Source organism: Euprymna scolopes, chromosome 37, assembly GCF_053919585.1.
Source record: "Euprymna scolopes isolate OS-2025 chromosome 37, ASM5391958v1, whole genome shotgun sequence".
NCBI classification, from domain to species: domain Eukaryota; kingdom Metazoa; phylum Mollusca; class Cephalopoda; order Sepiida; family Sepiolidae; genus Euprymna; species Euprymna scolopes.
Window position 1 is genome coordinate 5,048,405 of NC_136518.1, and position 17,155 is coordinate 5,065,559.

The 17,155-nt window shown below is 35.7% G+C and overlaps 1 protein-coding gene across 1 annotated transcript in view; it reads right to left on the minus strand.

Annotated features, from left to right (window-relative positions):
• Nucleotides 1–1,307: 1,307 nt before the first annotated feature.
• Nucleotides 1,308–17,155, minus strand: part of LOC145261044 (spliceosome-associated protein CWC27 homolog) — a 38,911-nt gene continuing 23,063 nt past the window's right edge. Inside the window, exons 6-11 of the mRNA XM_080119192.1 lie at nt 14,772–14,841; nt 10,357–10,482; nt 9,348–9,499; nt 8,577–8,668; nt 7,877–8,156; nt 1,308–1,599 (exon numbers count right to left, since the gene is read on the minus strand). Of these exons, the coding sequence (XP_079975318.1) occupies nt 1,449–1,599; nt 7,877–8,156; nt 8,577–8,668; nt 9,348–9,499; nt 10,357–10,482; nt 14,772–14,841 (871 nt within the window). The 3' untranslated portion in view covers nt 1,308–1,448. The remainder of the gene's footprint in view (nt 1,600–7,876; nt 8,157–8,576; nt 8,669–9,347; nt 9,500–10,356; nt 10,483–14,771; nt 14,842–17,155) is intronic.

The window sequence follows — 17,155 nt, forward strand, 5'->3', positions numbered from 1 at the left end:
GACTTTAGTGCTTTCTAACTTACTTAAGGAAGCTGCCATGTTTCATGACCGTGCATGTAGAGTCATGAAACAGTTGCAAAAACAGATAAAAATCCGATGAACTACATGAGGTACAAAATAGACTTCGTGGTTTAGTGGGGGATGCTCTTTTCTCTACCCTGCAACCTCTCTCCTACAGAAGAGACGTTGCGAGCCTATCCTTGTTTTATCGTTATTTTCATGGCAGGTGCTCGTCTGAACTCCAATCTCTGGTCCCCCCTCGCAAATCTTTCACGAAAAACACCCATCTAGCTGAATCCACTGTGAAAAATTTCCCCCACTCTATATCTGTGCCTAAATCAAAACGCGCATTCCATGAACAAAGCTTCTTTCTTAGAACTGCACGCCTGTGGAACTCTGTTCCGTCTGCCTGCTTCCCTCCAGACTACAACTTGGATGTCTTCAAGTCCAATGTTAACAAATTCCTAATGAACCGGCCCCTTAATTAAACACTTCATCAAATCTCCACACTAACGTAATGTACTTGCAATAACCCTTATCCCTGAGTGGCTTCCGGGCCATGATAAGTGGTGATCACTGTGTAAAAAAAAAAAAAAAAACTTCCATGTCACAATTTTCCAATTGTGACCCCCTTAGCAGTCCTTTTTTTCCAGATGAAAACTGATTAAAAAGTTTTCACGTGTCTTAGTAATAGAAGCAATAGTATAGTTTAGGGCTCCCGATGGACAGATACCAAATCTCTGTTAAAAATAAAGGTAATAGTATAGGTTCGGCTTCAGACAGATAAATCTCCATTGATAATACATTTGAATAACTTTCATTTTCTTATAAAAATTTTTACCTAATTCGTTTTTTTAATTCTATGCTCAATTGATATTTGTGACACGTATAACATCTTCCTCCGTCACTGTTGACGGAACAGGTATTCTTTTTTGTTTATAACTTAAACATAAAAATTTTTAAACTAAAACACTTGCTCATAAAATTTGATCCTCTTAGTTAAAAATAAAACTACTTGATCAAAGTTACGTGATTTTTGGAGTACGATATTCTTATTCCGTCACGGGGGTTGTACGCATCATACAAATTTTCTGCTTTTTAATATTGGGACAATTCCGGACAGAAGTGAAAATACTATTTCAAACGTAAACGCGACAGACTAACTTGAAGCCGAACCGACAGATCAAGCCCCTCAGCGATTCAAGGAATTCTCTAGCAAATTTAATCTGGAAACAGTTAAGCTGGATTTTACAAGAAGCAAATTGTTTCGTCATTGTAAAAAATGGAATGAACCAGAAACAGCTCAATGTCTTTTACCATCAGGATTTTATTTTTTTTCTTTCCTTTTGTTACTCAAAAGAGGATCTTTTGGGTTTTCCAAGGAATCAAAGGTCATCAATCGTGCCAAAGAGGAAGTGGAGAGAAGGATGGGGGGAGGAAGGGGGGGGTCACTTCTCTTTCATAGTCTGTTTACTCGTTTCTCTGCGTCGTTTGTTCAAAGGATTGCGGGGGTCAAAAAGTTCATACCTATCAACATCGTGTACATTAGCATCCAGCACTTTTTTATCGGGTTCCACAAAATGCAATTTATGCCGTAACCTGCAAAAAAAAAAAGAAAAAAGAACTTTTAATTAAATTAAAATTTTTTCGTTGGGTTCTATGAAATATAATTTGTGTCAAAACCTGAAAAAAAAAAAAAAAAAAAAAAAAAAAAATTTAAATTAAAATTTTTTCGTTGGGTTCTATGAAATATAATTTGTGTCAAAACCTGAAAAAAAAAAAAAAAAAAAAAAAAAAATTTAAATTAAAATTTTTTCGTTGGGTTCTATGAAATATAATTTGTGCCGGAACCTGAAAAAAAAAAAAAAAAAAAAAAAAAAAATTTAAATTAAAATTTTTTCGTTGGGTTCTATGAAATATAATTTTTGCCAGAACCTGAGAAAAAAAAAAAAAAAAAAAATTTAAATTTAAATTTTTTCGTTGGGTTCTATGAAATATAATTTGTGCCGGAACCTGAAAAAAAAAAAAAAAAAAAAAAAAAAAAAAAAAAAAAAAAATTAAATTAAAATTTTTTTTTATGTTCCATGATATATGCAAATTGTGTCGTAATCCGAAACAAAAAATTAATTAAAATTAAATTAAAATTTTTATATCAGGTTCTACAAAATGCAATTTGTGTCAAAACCTGAAAAAAAAAAAAAAAAAAAATTAATTTAAAATTTTTATTGTGTTCCATGAAATGCAATTTGTGTCGTAACCTGAACAAAAATTTAATTAAAATTTTTAAAAGACAGCCGTGTCCTACCAATATTTACTTGATTCAAATAATTTAATTCAAACTCAATAGATGACTCATTGGGTCACATTCCATTATAATCACTACTAAATAACATTTACCAAGAAAATTCCAGATTTATGATCAGAATGATGTGATCTTTGCGACCGGTATGACACAAATCATCATCATCAAGTGTTGTCCTGCCTGGCTCTCCATCTATTTCTCCCTGGAGGCATTCATGAATTCATTGTTGCTCATCATTTTTTATGTTACCCAGGTGTTCAGACTATCAACGTATGTTTCTTACTGTTGTCCTCTGCTTCTTTTACTCACAATCTTTCCTGTTTTTCTTTGCTGGTTGTCAGAGAGTAGTTTGATGACGGTCAGGTGCCAACTGTCCATCATGGTAATCCTTACCGAACAAGGTGTTCCGATTCAAAATCCTATTCACGCTGTTTCTTGTCCGATGTATTGCCACAGCTTTCTTTGCAGTTGTATAGACAGTTGCAGTTTCTTTCTGTCCGAGCAGTGTCCATACTCTGTGATTGTGCTGACCATTGTATCCAAAAGTATCTTCTGCACAGCATGAGATATGAAACCATAAACAGAATTATTTCTATTTGCTTCTGTCACCTGATTGGGGGGGAAGGGGGGGGGTTTTAAAGTGGGTTCTCGACCATGCCGAAGGGTCTTCAACAGACTAGTGGAGGGAAGAAGGTACCTTACTTTTCCTTTGACAGTAGTGCTGTTCTGCTACCCTGAAGATCAAAAAAAAAAAAAAATGTTTTTGCAAAATTCCTCATATATACAAGATGCACGTTTAAATTAAAGTTGAAGCCACATATGAGAAAGGGAAATGTTCCTAAAATATATACGGAAATTCCATGAAGCCATATGCAAATAACATAATGTTATAAGAGTATAAACACGTGTGTGTGTGTATATATATATATATATATATACACACACACGTGCGTGTATATATATATATATATATATATATATATATATATATATGAGCAAACAGTTAATAAAACATGTTAAAAAACACTTTGAAATGAGTTAAAAACATATTTAATCTGAAAAGGAAACACTAGATAAATGGATAGTCCTTAATCCGCGGAGTTTCGAAGAAATACTTTCCTTCTCATCAGAGGGTAGGAATTAGCAAAATGCGGGATCGGATTTTGCATGCAGAAGTATTTGATGAAACAATAAGTAAGTCAAAGATCTTACTTGAAAACAAAAAAAGTGAAGCAGAGGGAATATGGTGAAGAAAAAAGGTGATTACACATGAATGGATAGTTTGATGGAAAATAAAAAATCCAGTGACGGTAAAATCCAAATGTAAAACTTCAAGAAAGTTAAAAGAATTTCCATTTGTACAAATAAAATCCAAGGAAATCCCGTAATTGGAAGAAGATGGTCCATAATAATCCAAAGGCAAATATATATATATTTTTTTTTTTTTTTTTTATTACATTTTCACCCCAAACAAGGCACATTGCCACTTTAATGTAGGGGGCTACTATCAGGGGAAACATCTACTGGGGTACTATGTAGGGATTAGGGCAGCGAGATGTTGGTTCACGTTGCACTTGAACTTATGCATGTCAGTACAGTTGGGGAAGCAGTGACCTGGAATGGAATTCCAAAGTCTAGCAGTTCTGGGGAAGAAACTACTGGAGTAGAAAGATCTTTTACATCTAGGGATCTCTACAGTGTGGGGGTGGGATTTTGTAGCTTGTCGGGTCTGTCGAGGGTGTTCACGTCGTGGGGGCACAAGTGCTTGCAGTTCTTCAGAGCATTCACCATTATAATACTTGTAGAACAGGCAGAGGGATGCAACGTTTCGACGATGGGACAGAGGCTGAAGTTTTGATGCCAGTTTAGGGCCTATCAGATTTGTGACTCTCTTTTGAACCCTGTCAAGGAGCGAGAGACTAGTAGCCGATGCACCGGCCCAAATGTGACAGCAATACTCCATACATGGGCGAATAGTGGCCTTATAGAGGTACAGGATACTTTCGGGTGTTAGAAGTTTTCTAGCACGGTAGAGAGAGCCCACCTTCCTCGCAGCGGCCCTGGCAATGCCCTCGATGTAATTGTTCCAGCTCATGTTTCCTGTGAACGTTAGGCCAAGGAGCTTGAAAGACGTACTCTCAGCTAAAGAGTTGTTGGCCATTGCTATAGGTGGTAGAGAAGGTTTCTTGTAATTATTGAATGAAACCAGTTTTGTCTTGGTGGCATTGAACGTTACCATCCATTTTTGTCCCCATTCCACTACTGATTTGAGGTCATCCTCTAGTGTTTCTGCCATTACTTTAGATATATGTTCATTTGTTTTCCTGTCGTGCCTGCTATAGAGTGTGGTGTCATCAGCATATATACCCATCTCAGAGGCAATTTTGTCGGGGAGGTCATTTATGAATATCAGGAACAGCAGAGGACCAAGGATAGATCCCTGGGGCACTCCCGCATTTATATTATATTGTTTAGACGTACGACCGTCGAGGACAACCTGGATTTTTCTCTTATTTCAGAAGGATTTAATTATGTCATGTATTCTACCAGTGATACCCTATGATCTGATTTTACTGAGGAGACCCTCATGCCATACCCTGTCAAAAGCTTTAGATATATCTAGAGCTACTGCTCTTCCCTCTCCCGCTTTGTCCAGTGAATGGTATATGCGTTCAGAGATTACAGTGAGGATGTCTGCAGTGGAACGGGTTTGTCTAAATCCATATTGTTGGTCGGTCAGAAGTTTAGCATCTGTAAGGTGCTGGACTAGAGCATGGTTAATTAAGGTCTCAAATATTTTGGCAAAAAGTGGGAAGAGGCTAATAGGGCGATAATTTAATGGGTCAGTTCTTTCGCCAGAATTCTTGAATACTGGTACCACAGAAGCAGTTTTCCAACAGCTCGGAAAGCAAGATTCATTAAGGCATTTGTTGTAGAGTTTGGAGAGAACTGGAGCTACTTCGGCTGAGCACTTTTTTAATAGCACAGCTGGGATGAGGTCGGGTCCACATGCTTTGGAAGTGTCAAGGTTTTTTATGATAGCATGCACCTGAGCAGGGGTGACTTCCAGATCGTCTAGCGTGGCGTCTGTCCGCATAGAAAAGTCAGGTAGGGGGTGGTTTAGAGGGTCCAGTGTAGAGTTGGAGGCAAACCGACTGGCAAGCATGTTAGCCTTCTCGGTTGCTGAGCAAAGAACCTCGTGATTGTTGGTTAGTGGGGGAATTGTTGATTGCCCATTATTTACTACACTGTTGTAGATTTTCCAGAAGTCACGAGTTCCTAATTTTTGTGCTTCGATGCGTTTTTTAGTGGTTTCCGTAAATTCCCTCTTAGCTGTCGCTATTTCTTTCTTAACGTTACTTCTTGCTTCTATGTACTTTTGTCTGTTTGAACTGGACTTATGTCGGTTAAACCTGCGGAATGCATGCTGCCTTTGAGCAATGGCAGTTGCGCAAGTCGAAGTAAACCATTGGGGAGAGTGGGGCTTGCTATAGAATTTCCGCATGGGAACATGCGCTTCGATTGCAGTTTTGAACCATTCAGTGGTCTCAGTTGCACACTGTTCAGCAGGAAGAGAAAAAATATTTCCCCATGGGGCGTCTCTGATAAGATCTCTGATAGCTTCCCAGTCAGCCTTTTTATAATATCTCGTTGTTTTGAGCACTGGCTCTTCAGTTTTGGAATATATATATATATATATCACACATGTTTTGAGCACTGGCTCTTCAGTTTTGGAATATATATATATATATATATCACACATGTGTGTGTGTATATATATACTTGAATGCCTACTAGACACTATCCTCGAGTGTCTAAGGTCTCTCTGTACAGGGGTTTGTCAGAACAATCTGGAATGAGGATACTTTTTCCATAGAAGTAAACCCTGACCAAATATTCAAAATTACATAGCATTCACAGCCCAAATAAGATCTCCTCACTACGACTACCCCACAGCTTTTCCGAGGAACGGTGCACCTTTTCCAAGTGATGTTACCTCAAGTAATAGCACGAAGCTGGATACTCCACCAGACTAGATAAATTCTTGTCCTGGAATCCAGTAAGACCATGAGACTAACATGAAAGATATACTACAACGTATAAAAATGGTTAATTGGGGAGAAGAAAATTATGTTCTCAATTTCTTTACTAACTCAGTGCTTGAGAGATAAAGAACTTTAATGGAACATTCGAATATCTATGTATCTCATATAGACTCCAAGTATTAGCCCCAGGTTGTGGGTCCCTTGATTTCTGAGAACTTCGACTGAAGTAAAATAAAACAAAAAAAAAATATATATATATACACACACATATATATATATATATATATCAGGTTGACAAGAAAGTTCTTGCAGTTTTTAATATTTAAATTCAGATTAACATACCTCGGCTCAAGCAAAAATTATTGATCAAAATCAACACACTTTTGCCAACGCAAAACAAGTGCATTTATGCCAGTAACAGAAAAATCTTGCGTTCTGGCGGCGATGATATCACTTAAGCTTTTGAAGCATTACTCACGCAGAAAATTGTTGAGATGTTTGAACAAGTCGTAGTTGGTAGGTGAGAGTATGGCAGAATGAGACAGAGTTTTGTAGCCCAATTTGTCTAACTTCTGCAAGGTCGGTTTAGCAACGTGTGGTCGGGAATTGTCGTGGAGGAGAATTGGGCCTTTTCTGTTAACGAATGCTGGGTGTTGTTGTCAAAGTTTCTCGTGCATTTCATTCATTTGTTGAGAGTACTTCATTGCCGCAATGGTTTCGCCTGCATTCAAAAAACTGTAATGTATGAGATCGATTGCAGACCACCAAACAGTCAGCATGACCTTCTTTTGGTGCAACTCTGGCTTCAGGATGCATCGTGGAGCTTCGTCAGCAGCTAACCACTGAGCTGAGCGTTGCGGGTCGTCGTAAAGAATCCACTTTTCATTGCAGCTCACAACCTGGTTGAGAAACGGATTGTCCTGGTTGTGTAAAAGAAGGTAAAATGACACTTCATAACGTCGTTTATCTTGGTTGCTGTTCAATTCGTGAGGCATCCATTTATAAAGTTTTTTTTGTCTTTTCAATCTCTCTCAAGTGGTTGGAAATCGTATCTGTTACGTCTCATTTAGATGCAAGTTCTCGAACAGCTGTGCGTGGATTGGCTTCGACTAATGTTCTTTGATTGACCATTCTCAACAACATGGCCTTGATAAGTTGTGACTACTTTGTAAAAAAAAAAAAAAAAAACTTTAGTTTCGTAAATTTTATATTTTTAAGAACTTACAATTTATTAATTGGTCTAATTAAACGTTAACCCTCCCCCCGTTTTTTTGTTAGAAATAATTCAGAAATAATATCTCCAGTGTTTTTGCTTGATATTTTTTTTTTACTTTATTTTTTGTGAATTTATTTTCAACTTAACCTAAATACGAAACCTCGGAAGCATAAAGCTAAACTCCTCTCACTTTTCTTTACCAAACATGGTGACTATACGCCTGAAGACGGTCGGAGGTTATATTGTCCGAAACGTGCAAATAACACTCAAGATGAGAACATTAGTCCGATTAATCCAAATGAAAATACTTACCAAGAAAAATTGCTTATCTCCTCCGACTCAACAGATGTAATTTCTCCGTCTTCTTTCGATATTTCTTCTGTTTCTACTTTCTCGTCATCATCCGAATATGATCCAGTCACGTTTTGAGCTGCACGGAGACGATTCTGAAACTTGTTCAGAAGTTCTAGCGTCAACGCCTCCCGACTCGAACCTTTCTTTCCTTGTTGCCGCGTCATTTCTTTATACTTTTCCCGCTCTTTTCGAAATTCTGCAACAACTTCGATTTTGGTACCGTGTTCCGTCGGCTCAACTAAAAAGGAACAGAGACAAAAAGAAAAAGTGTTATTAAAAAAATCAGCAAGACTTTTTAGTTTTTCTGAGAGTCATTGAATACAAAAACGATGCCTTATTGGAAACAAACTATCAATTTCTATTACAAAAGAACTATTTTGGCATTTCTAACAAAAAAGTTAATATTGGAAGAGAGAGTTATAGGCAGAGCTATGAAGGTAAGTTATTCTGAAGCATAGTTGTCCGATTGGATGCTACATATATATTTCTCTTTGTCTGCTGTTTAACTTTTTCTCAAAACTACTGGGCTGATCTGGCTAAAATTTTGTATACATCTTCGTGATGAAAAGGTGCATCAAACTAAGTATTACGGTATCTGTTTGATGGACAGTTAAGAATTATTTTATAAATAAAAAAAAAAAAAAAATAGCTTCGTTACCTATTTCCTCTGTAATTGGTTCCTTTGTTTTCCCATGCCGGGAATCACGGATTTCTTTTTTTAGTTTTTCTGCTTCCAACCGCAGTTCTTCTCTTTAAAAAAAAAAAAAAAAATTTTTTTAATTAAAATTTTTAATTTTTTTTAAAAATGAATAGAATAAAATTGTTAAATGTTAAAAAATGAAAATTTAATTAGCACCTTTATATAACACACAAAAATTTAACAAAAAAATGACCCCCACCCCCCCCCAAAAATAATATTTTTACTTAAACCAACGACAAAGTCAGAAAACCTTGTGGCAGGAAGGTGGATGAGAACATTCAGATTAGAACACACTAACGAGTTAGCACAGTCCAGTATTAGAATATTCTAGTTGTAGCTTTAATGATCTTCAAAATCGCATCCTTACATCATTCATAGACATTTATGCTGATGGCACTGCTATCTATGGTAGCACATCTAAGACCGTAAACGAATAAGTTCTCTCTGATTCTCTCTCCTCTGATCTTGAGAAAGTGGTACAATGGCGAAAGAGGTGGCTGGTTACTTTTAATGCATCTAAGACCAAGCTTTTATCTTTACATCATCAACGCTCTGATCCCCATCTGGCATCAATTGAAATGAATGGCTCTCGGCTTGTGGAGGCCTCATGTTCCTTTGTTTATCTATAATGTAGGAATTTACAATCTCGCCATCGACCCTGCTATTATCAATAACTTCTTTAAAAAAAAAAAAAAAAAAAAAAAAAGATGCTAATATCTTCACATTTACCGTCGAGTGAGTTTTTGTTCTGGAAGATTTTCATTTGCATCAGCGCGGTTGGAATCTGTAGCTGGTTTCGCAGGGGCATCGTCTTCGTTTTCCTCTAACTTCCTCCTCTTAGCTGACGGAGAATCCCCATCTTTCTGGGATTTATTGTCAAGCTGAAATTTTATAGCAGAAAATCAGTCTTTGAATTTTCATTTTCAAAAGAAGTAAAAAAATTTTTTTAATTTTCGTTTTCAAAAGAAGTAAAAAAATTTTTTTAATTTTCGTTTTCAAAAGAAGTAAAAAATTTTTTTAATTTTCGTTTTCAAAAGAAGTAAAAAAATTTTTTTTAATTTTCGTTTTCAAAAGAAGTAAAAATTTTTTTAAAATTTGTTTTCAAAAGAAGTAAAAATTTTTTTAAAATTTGTTTTCAAAAGAAGTAAAAATTTTTTTACATTTTCGTTTTCAAAAGAAGTAAAAAATTTTTTTAAATTTTCGTTTTCAAAAGTAAAAAAATTTTTTAAATTTTCGTTTTCAAAAGTAAAAATTTTTTTTAAATTTCCGTTTTCAAAAAAAGTAAAAAAATTTTAAAAATTTCGTTTCAAAAGTAAAAAATTTTTTTAAATTTTCGTTTTCAAAAAAAGTAAAAAAAATATTAAAATTTCGTTTCAAAAGTAAAAATTTTTTTTAAATTTCCGTTTTCAAAAAAAGTAAAAAAATTTTTAAAATTTCGTTTCAAAAGTAAAAAATTTTTTAAATTTCGTTTCAAAAGAAGTAAAATTTTTTTTAAATTTTCGTTTTCAAAAGAAGTACAAAATTTTAAAATTTTTCGTTTTCAAAAGAAGTACAAAATTTTAAAATTTTTCGTTTTCAAAAGAAGTAAAAAATTTTTAAAAATTAAAAAAAAAACATTGATTTAAAATGCATAACGGAAATAAAAACGGCGCAAAACATGCATCTTGCAGCAATGGATGCAATATTTATTAACATTTCTGAAAAGAGTTACGTTTTCTCTAATGGAAGCTGAACTTACCTCATCCGCATGTTCATCATCTTCATTTGCCGTCTTTTCTTCATTTTCCGACTCAATAGCTGGAATGGCACTCAATTTTGGATCATCCGTCAAATCATGACTGCTTTTGCTTTTCCCTCGCATATCCTAAAACAAAGCAACAAAGTTCAAGTGACAAACAAAAAAAAAATCATTATGTAAAACTAGGCCAGTTTCCCGACGACCATTAACCAATTGTACTCACAGCAAAAAGAAAAGAAAAAAATGACACATAAAAACAAAACAAACACAGATATACTACTAGTTGTTAATGGACATATGTCTGTGTGTGTGTGTGTGTTGTTGGGCCCCCACCAGTAGTATTCATATTTTGAGTTAAGTTCCAATCTATTAACTAAGACCCGATATAACTTTTCTGTCAAGTCATCTACTAGTCAGCTCATCTGCTAGACCTGATCTGCTGGTCTACTCTGATTTAATACAAGACGAACAGAGGCATCGTCGTCTTCTGTCTTCCTCTTCTTAGCTGACAGAGAATTGCCATCTTTCAGAAATTTACTGACAAACTTAAATTTTATCGCAGAAAATCAGAGGATCAAACCCAAAAGAAATTTTGGAACTGTTCTGTCGATCCTTTTATCTAGGGAACTTTTACCAGGAATTTACTCTCTAATAATTATCTATATATATAAAAGCCAAACGTCTGTGTGTATGTATGTATGTTTGTTTGTAACGCTAAAACTTTTGAAAGACGGAACCAAACTTGAAAAATTTGGAATCATATCGAAGCTCCATAACCCGGATGACAAATATCGAAATTTCACGTCAAACGGACCACTAGAAGTTGGTCAACTTATCAGTTATCTTCGAGGGGGGCCCCCAAAAACCCTGTCATTATCTATATATATAAAAGACAAATGTTTGTTTGTAACGCTAAAACTTGAGATGAAAGATTCCTCTCCCCTAAGAATAAAACATATGTTCAATATCTGCTTTTGTTTTTTCATTGTTTATACGGCCCCGAGCAACGCCGGGTAGCCCTGCTAGTATATATATATATATATTATATATAATATATATATATGTAGTGAAGTAGAAGAAAAAAAAAAGAAATTAAAAAAAAAATATATAAGACACAGCTGTTCCTTCCAAAAGGTTGAGCTCTTCACCGTCCAAAATTAATTCACCGTCACAAAAAGAATTCACCGTCACAAAAAGAATTCACCGTCACTTCTTCCAACCGTCGTTTCACACTCTGCACTCTTCACCCTGCTTTAAAAAAAAGTACCGTTTATATGCTGCCCATTTCTCCACTGATGCAAATTGACTATCAACCAGAGCCATCTAGTTTTCCATTTCTCCAAACAGCCAATTTGCAAAGGGGGACAACTCAAACCACAATATATACAGGGTGGGCCAAAATAAGGGTCCTATAATGATTATATTTAAAGATAGGACCCTTATTTTGGCCCACCCTGTATATGTATATATATATATATATATATATATATATATATATATATATATATATATATATCATAATTTAGGAATTTAAAATTTGTGATTTGAAAAAGTTAAATTTCAAATATAGAAATTATATTGTATGGAAGACAAAGAATACAGTAAAGTAAAATATATTTTCTTAACCCATGAGTTTTCGATGTTTATACATCTCCTCGGAGAAAAATATGAGCAAATATTATAAAAGGTTTGCACCTGATTTACTATAGGTAATAAAAATATAAAATTGAATAAAATGTTTTTAAAGTTTTTAAATCATTTTAGCTGCATAGAATAAGGGAAATTGGATATTGATGCAGCAAAAAAGGGCACTGAACTTCAAATCGAAAATGTATGCTAAATCCTGTAATGGAAGTTCTTGGTAATCGACAGGTAAAAAACTATAATATATATATATATTATATATAAAATATTACATCCAATAATATTTTGTAAGACCGATAATCACTGGATTTGCACACCAGTAGATTTATTGTATTTCACTATTCTGAATTTTATATATATATTATATATATACTAGCATGGATAACCGGCGTGAGTTAAAAAGACTAATGATCACCCACTTCCAGACCATATAACAAAATATTTTTCTTTAAAGGGAGATAAGTATATAATTACCAGTTGATATCCGATGCTTATTTGGTACTAGCATGGATACCCGGCGTTACCCGAGTGGACATGAAATTCGGTTTGGACAGAGCTGCTATACTGAAGATATTGAGCAACTTAATATTAAGTCTAAAAAAGATTGCATGAAAAGGATATTCCATGGTTGAATGAATAAAGATACAGGAGCAGTTGTAAAATCCAAAATAATGAAGACTGGTACTGTTGTGCTGTCCTCCTCTAAATCCTTAACTAACGGGCCATATATATGTACGCAGGTTGTTCGATATATAACAGACTAATGAACAGTGTATTATCTTACAGGCTGTGTGTGTGTGCGTGCGTGTATATATATATATATATATATATATAATATATATACTAGCATTTCAGCCCGGTGTTGCCCAGGTGTTTAGAGGTGAGTGTTGAGAAAAAAAAAAATTGTTAGTAGGAAGGCAGGCTTGAAACCCGTACCGCAAAGGAGGAAAAGAATTGGGAGGGGGGGGACGTGACGTCTTTGCTGTTACGGCCACCGCCAAACCGGAAGTGACGTAGGTTTAAATTAAGGCTAGACAATCGAAAAGAGGGGATGACTTTCAAAAATATCGTTGAAAAAAGCGATCCCTCCCTGTAGAAAAGTGCCCAGTTGAGGGTAAAGAAAATGTTTTTAGCCAATTTTTCGGTATTTGTCGTCTGAAATGTCGATCTTCAAAACGATACTGATCTTGTGAAAATCCGTCGCCTCTGTCGAAAGTTTTAGGCAGACATGCAAACATACATACATTTATATATTGGTAGCTCAAATTTTCAACCCAAACCAATTAAAAAGCTTGCCCTATCTCTGAATACTCTCTATGTAAAATTTTAAATGTTTAGACCAGAAATTGTCCGAGTAATTTGGTAGAGACCGCAGAGGTCAAATTCTTTTTAAGTTTGATTTCTATTATGACCCCTTAACATTTATTGTTTTGGGCTCAAATCAAGTTAAGTTAGATCCATGTCCAAGGAACCTATATCTAAAATTTCAATTGTTTATACCCAAAATTGGCAGGGGAGTTTGGTAGAGTTATCAACGGTCAAATTGTTGAATTTTGACCCCTTAAAAGCCAAATTTCTGGCCGAAAATGGATTACAAAGATTTTCCCAAATCTCAATACCCTGTATATCCAATTTTGAGTCTGTAGACTGAAAATTGACAGAGTTAACGTGTTGGGAAATGTACACAAACAGACGCACACACACTTTTTATATATATATATATATATGTTGTGTACGTATCTAACAGACTATTGTCCTCAGATTTACTTAACGGCGCATGACAACATACCTGTCTGCTGCTGGCCACTTCTGGAGAATTCAGAACCTGCTGTAACAAAGACGCTTCAAGACAGGGGCCGAAGACGATGTTGTGTTTTTATATATATTTTATTCACTCCAAGGCATCTTGTCAGCAGATATGGACTGACCGACGATCTTTGGTTTGTGGGTTCCTATTTGAGACCGTCAACTCCCTCGTGGAGAGACCTTAACTAATCTTGCTTGTTCGGTTTTCATAATCCAACTTCACTAAACTTACCTCAGTTAACTCAAATCGGAGCACCTGATACACCACATCTGCCCCCCGCTTGTATACTTCCGGTGCAAACTGACCAGTCAACAAAGTCTGACACCTGTTAAAATATGCCATAATTCAAATTCTCTTTTGTATCTCTGCTAGATAGATAGACAGATAATTAACTGCTTCTACCCGGCTATTACCTCACAGTACATTCCAGGCTTAAAGGTGAGTTCTTTGAAGTTCTAAATCATCCATAAAGAAAAATTTAATATTTGTGCAAGCATATATATATATATATATATATATATATATATATATATATATATATACACACACACAAGACTTTAAATGGCAAAAGTTATAGACCATTGAATTTGAATGATAGCTTTATACTAAATTGGTTAAATTTGATGAAATTTGTGCTCATTTTTGCATTAGATACTAATCCTTAACTGTGTTTTGAACAGATACCGTAATACTTAGTTAGCTGCACCTTATTATAACAAAGGTCCATGCAACATTTCAGTCAGATCGGACTATTAGTTTTTGAGAAAAAGTGGAAAAGACAGACAGACAAGAAAAATATAACACAGATATCGTTCTTGAGGTAAATATGGTATTTTGGATTCCAAACAATCACGTCATTTCACTTTCGACCCCCCCCAAAAAAAATGTCAAAAAGATTAAGAAATGCTGCTTAAAGTGTGTAAAAATAAAATAAATAAATAAAAAATGAAACGAAATTAATTACCTTTGAAGCAATATCAACTTCCACTTCATCCTCTTCAGCTTCTTCGCCAAACGACAACAAACTGAAATTTCTAAAATTAAAAATAGAAAAATACTTTTTTTTTTTAAATCCAGAACAAAATTCTGGGTACAGACTGTGAACTGGCCACCATAACACAAGTTAAAAGTGCCTAAGAGAAATTCCACAGGTGTGCAGTTCTAGGAAAAAAACTTTGTTCATGGAATCCACGTTTAGGTTTAGGCACAGATAAAGAGTGAGGGAAATTATTGATAGTGGTTTCAGCTAGAGTAGTGCTTTTCGTAAAAGTTTCGCAACAGGAGGGGGGCATAGATTGGTGCTCAGATGAGCTCGGATGCTCGAATCATTTATCTTCATTATTATATAAAAGTCATGCACTTGCCATGAAACTAACGATAGAGCAGAGACAGACTTGCTATGTCTCTTATGTGGAAAAAAGGTTGCAGGAAAGAGAAAAGGGCATCCCCCACTAAGCTACAAAGTCTATTTTGAACTCTGTCAAGGTAGGATAGGCCATTTGAGACGTGGCAACAGTATTCTATCTTTGGACGTACATGGCTCTTATACAAATAGAGGATTGCATCAGCAGTGAGATATCTTCTGGAATGATAGAATGGTCCAACCATTTTTCCAGCAACCTTGGCAACAGATGTGATGTACGTGTTCCATTTCAGATCAGAAGTAAAGGTTAGACCCAGAAGCTTGTCAAAACATGGAGCCTTCCCAAGACGAGAGCCATTCGTTTCAATTGGTGCCAGACGAGAGTTAGAACTGATTGATGATGTTAAGGCAGAAGCTTGGTTTTAAATGCATTAAAAATAACCAGCCACCTCTTTCCCCATTGCACCATGTGCTCAAGATCAGAGAAGAGAGAATCAAAGAGAACCTGGTCATTTATGGTCTTTGGTGTGTTGCCATAGATGGTAGTATTGTCAGCATATATGTCTACGAATAATCTTAGGATGTGATTTGAAAGATCATTAATATAGATCAGGAAAAGAGCTGGGCCCAGGATAAACCCCTGAGGGACTCCAGCATTAATACTGTGAGCTTCTGATTTTAACCTGTCAACTACTACTCTTATGAATCTATCAGAGAAAAATGATTTAATATTGAGAAGACATTTCCAGCTATACCAAAGCTGGAGATCTTGTGAAGTAAACATTTAAGCCAAAGGTCTTGATATGTCAAGAGCAATTGCCCTAGAAAGTAAGCCTCCGTCAAGAGATTCGCTAATCCTATGAGATATAACTGTAAGCATATCTGCTGTAGATCCAGCAGAATGGAAACCATATTGCATGTCACTGAATAGATTATTTTTGTTGAGGTGGTTGACTACTTCTCTAACACAGATTCCAGCAACTTACTCATGACGCACAGGAGACTGACTGATCTGTACTACAAGGGAGATGACCGATCACGTAAATTTTTAAATACGAAGCATACTGATGAGGTTTTCCAGGGTGTTTGGAAGCATTTGCGCTTAAACAGCTTTGTAAGTATGCAAGTTAGTTCTGGTTGAAACTTTTTCAGCATGATAATTGGAATGCCATCAAGGCCAGTTGCTTTACTGAAATCAAGATTTTTCCTTGGCTTGGCAACATCCCACACAGATATTTGTATGCTGCATAGTGTGTTTTCAGACACAGGAGGAAATACGGCGGTTCGCAGGCCTGATCACAGGGGTAAAATTAGCTGCAAAGTTCTTGGCAAAGAGTTTGGCTTTGTCCGATGCTGACAAGATTACCTCGTCCGTTGATGGATGGAGTACTGTTATAACATCTGGGTAGAAGCTGTTAGAAGCAGCTTATCCTACCTTGACAGAGTTCAAAATAGACTTCGTAGCTAGTGGGGAATGCCCTTTTCTCTTCCCTGCAAACTCTTTCCCACAGAAGAGACGTTGCGAACATGTCTCTACTTTATCGTTATTTCCATGGCAAGTGCTTGTCTGAACTCCAATCTATGATTCCCACTCGCCAAACTTTCACGAGAAACACTCGTCTAGCTGAAACCACTGTCAATAATTTCCCCCACTCCTTATCTGTGCCGAAACCTAAACGTAGATTCCATGAAGAAAGCTTCTTTCTTAGAACTGGACACCTGTGGAACTCTCTTCCGCTTGCCTGCTTTCCAGGTAACTACAACTTAGTCGTCTTTAAGTCCAACATAAACAAGTTCTTGATAAGCCATTCCCCTTAAGTAATCCAATTTACCAAATTTCCACTACTAACGATTACTACGATATTGTCCCACTGACTACTGTACACTCAATAATCTTTAACCTCGAGTGGCTTCCGGGCCTTGATAAGTGGTGACTCCTGTGTTAAAAAAAAAAAAAAAGAAAAAAAAATTACTTTTGACTAGCC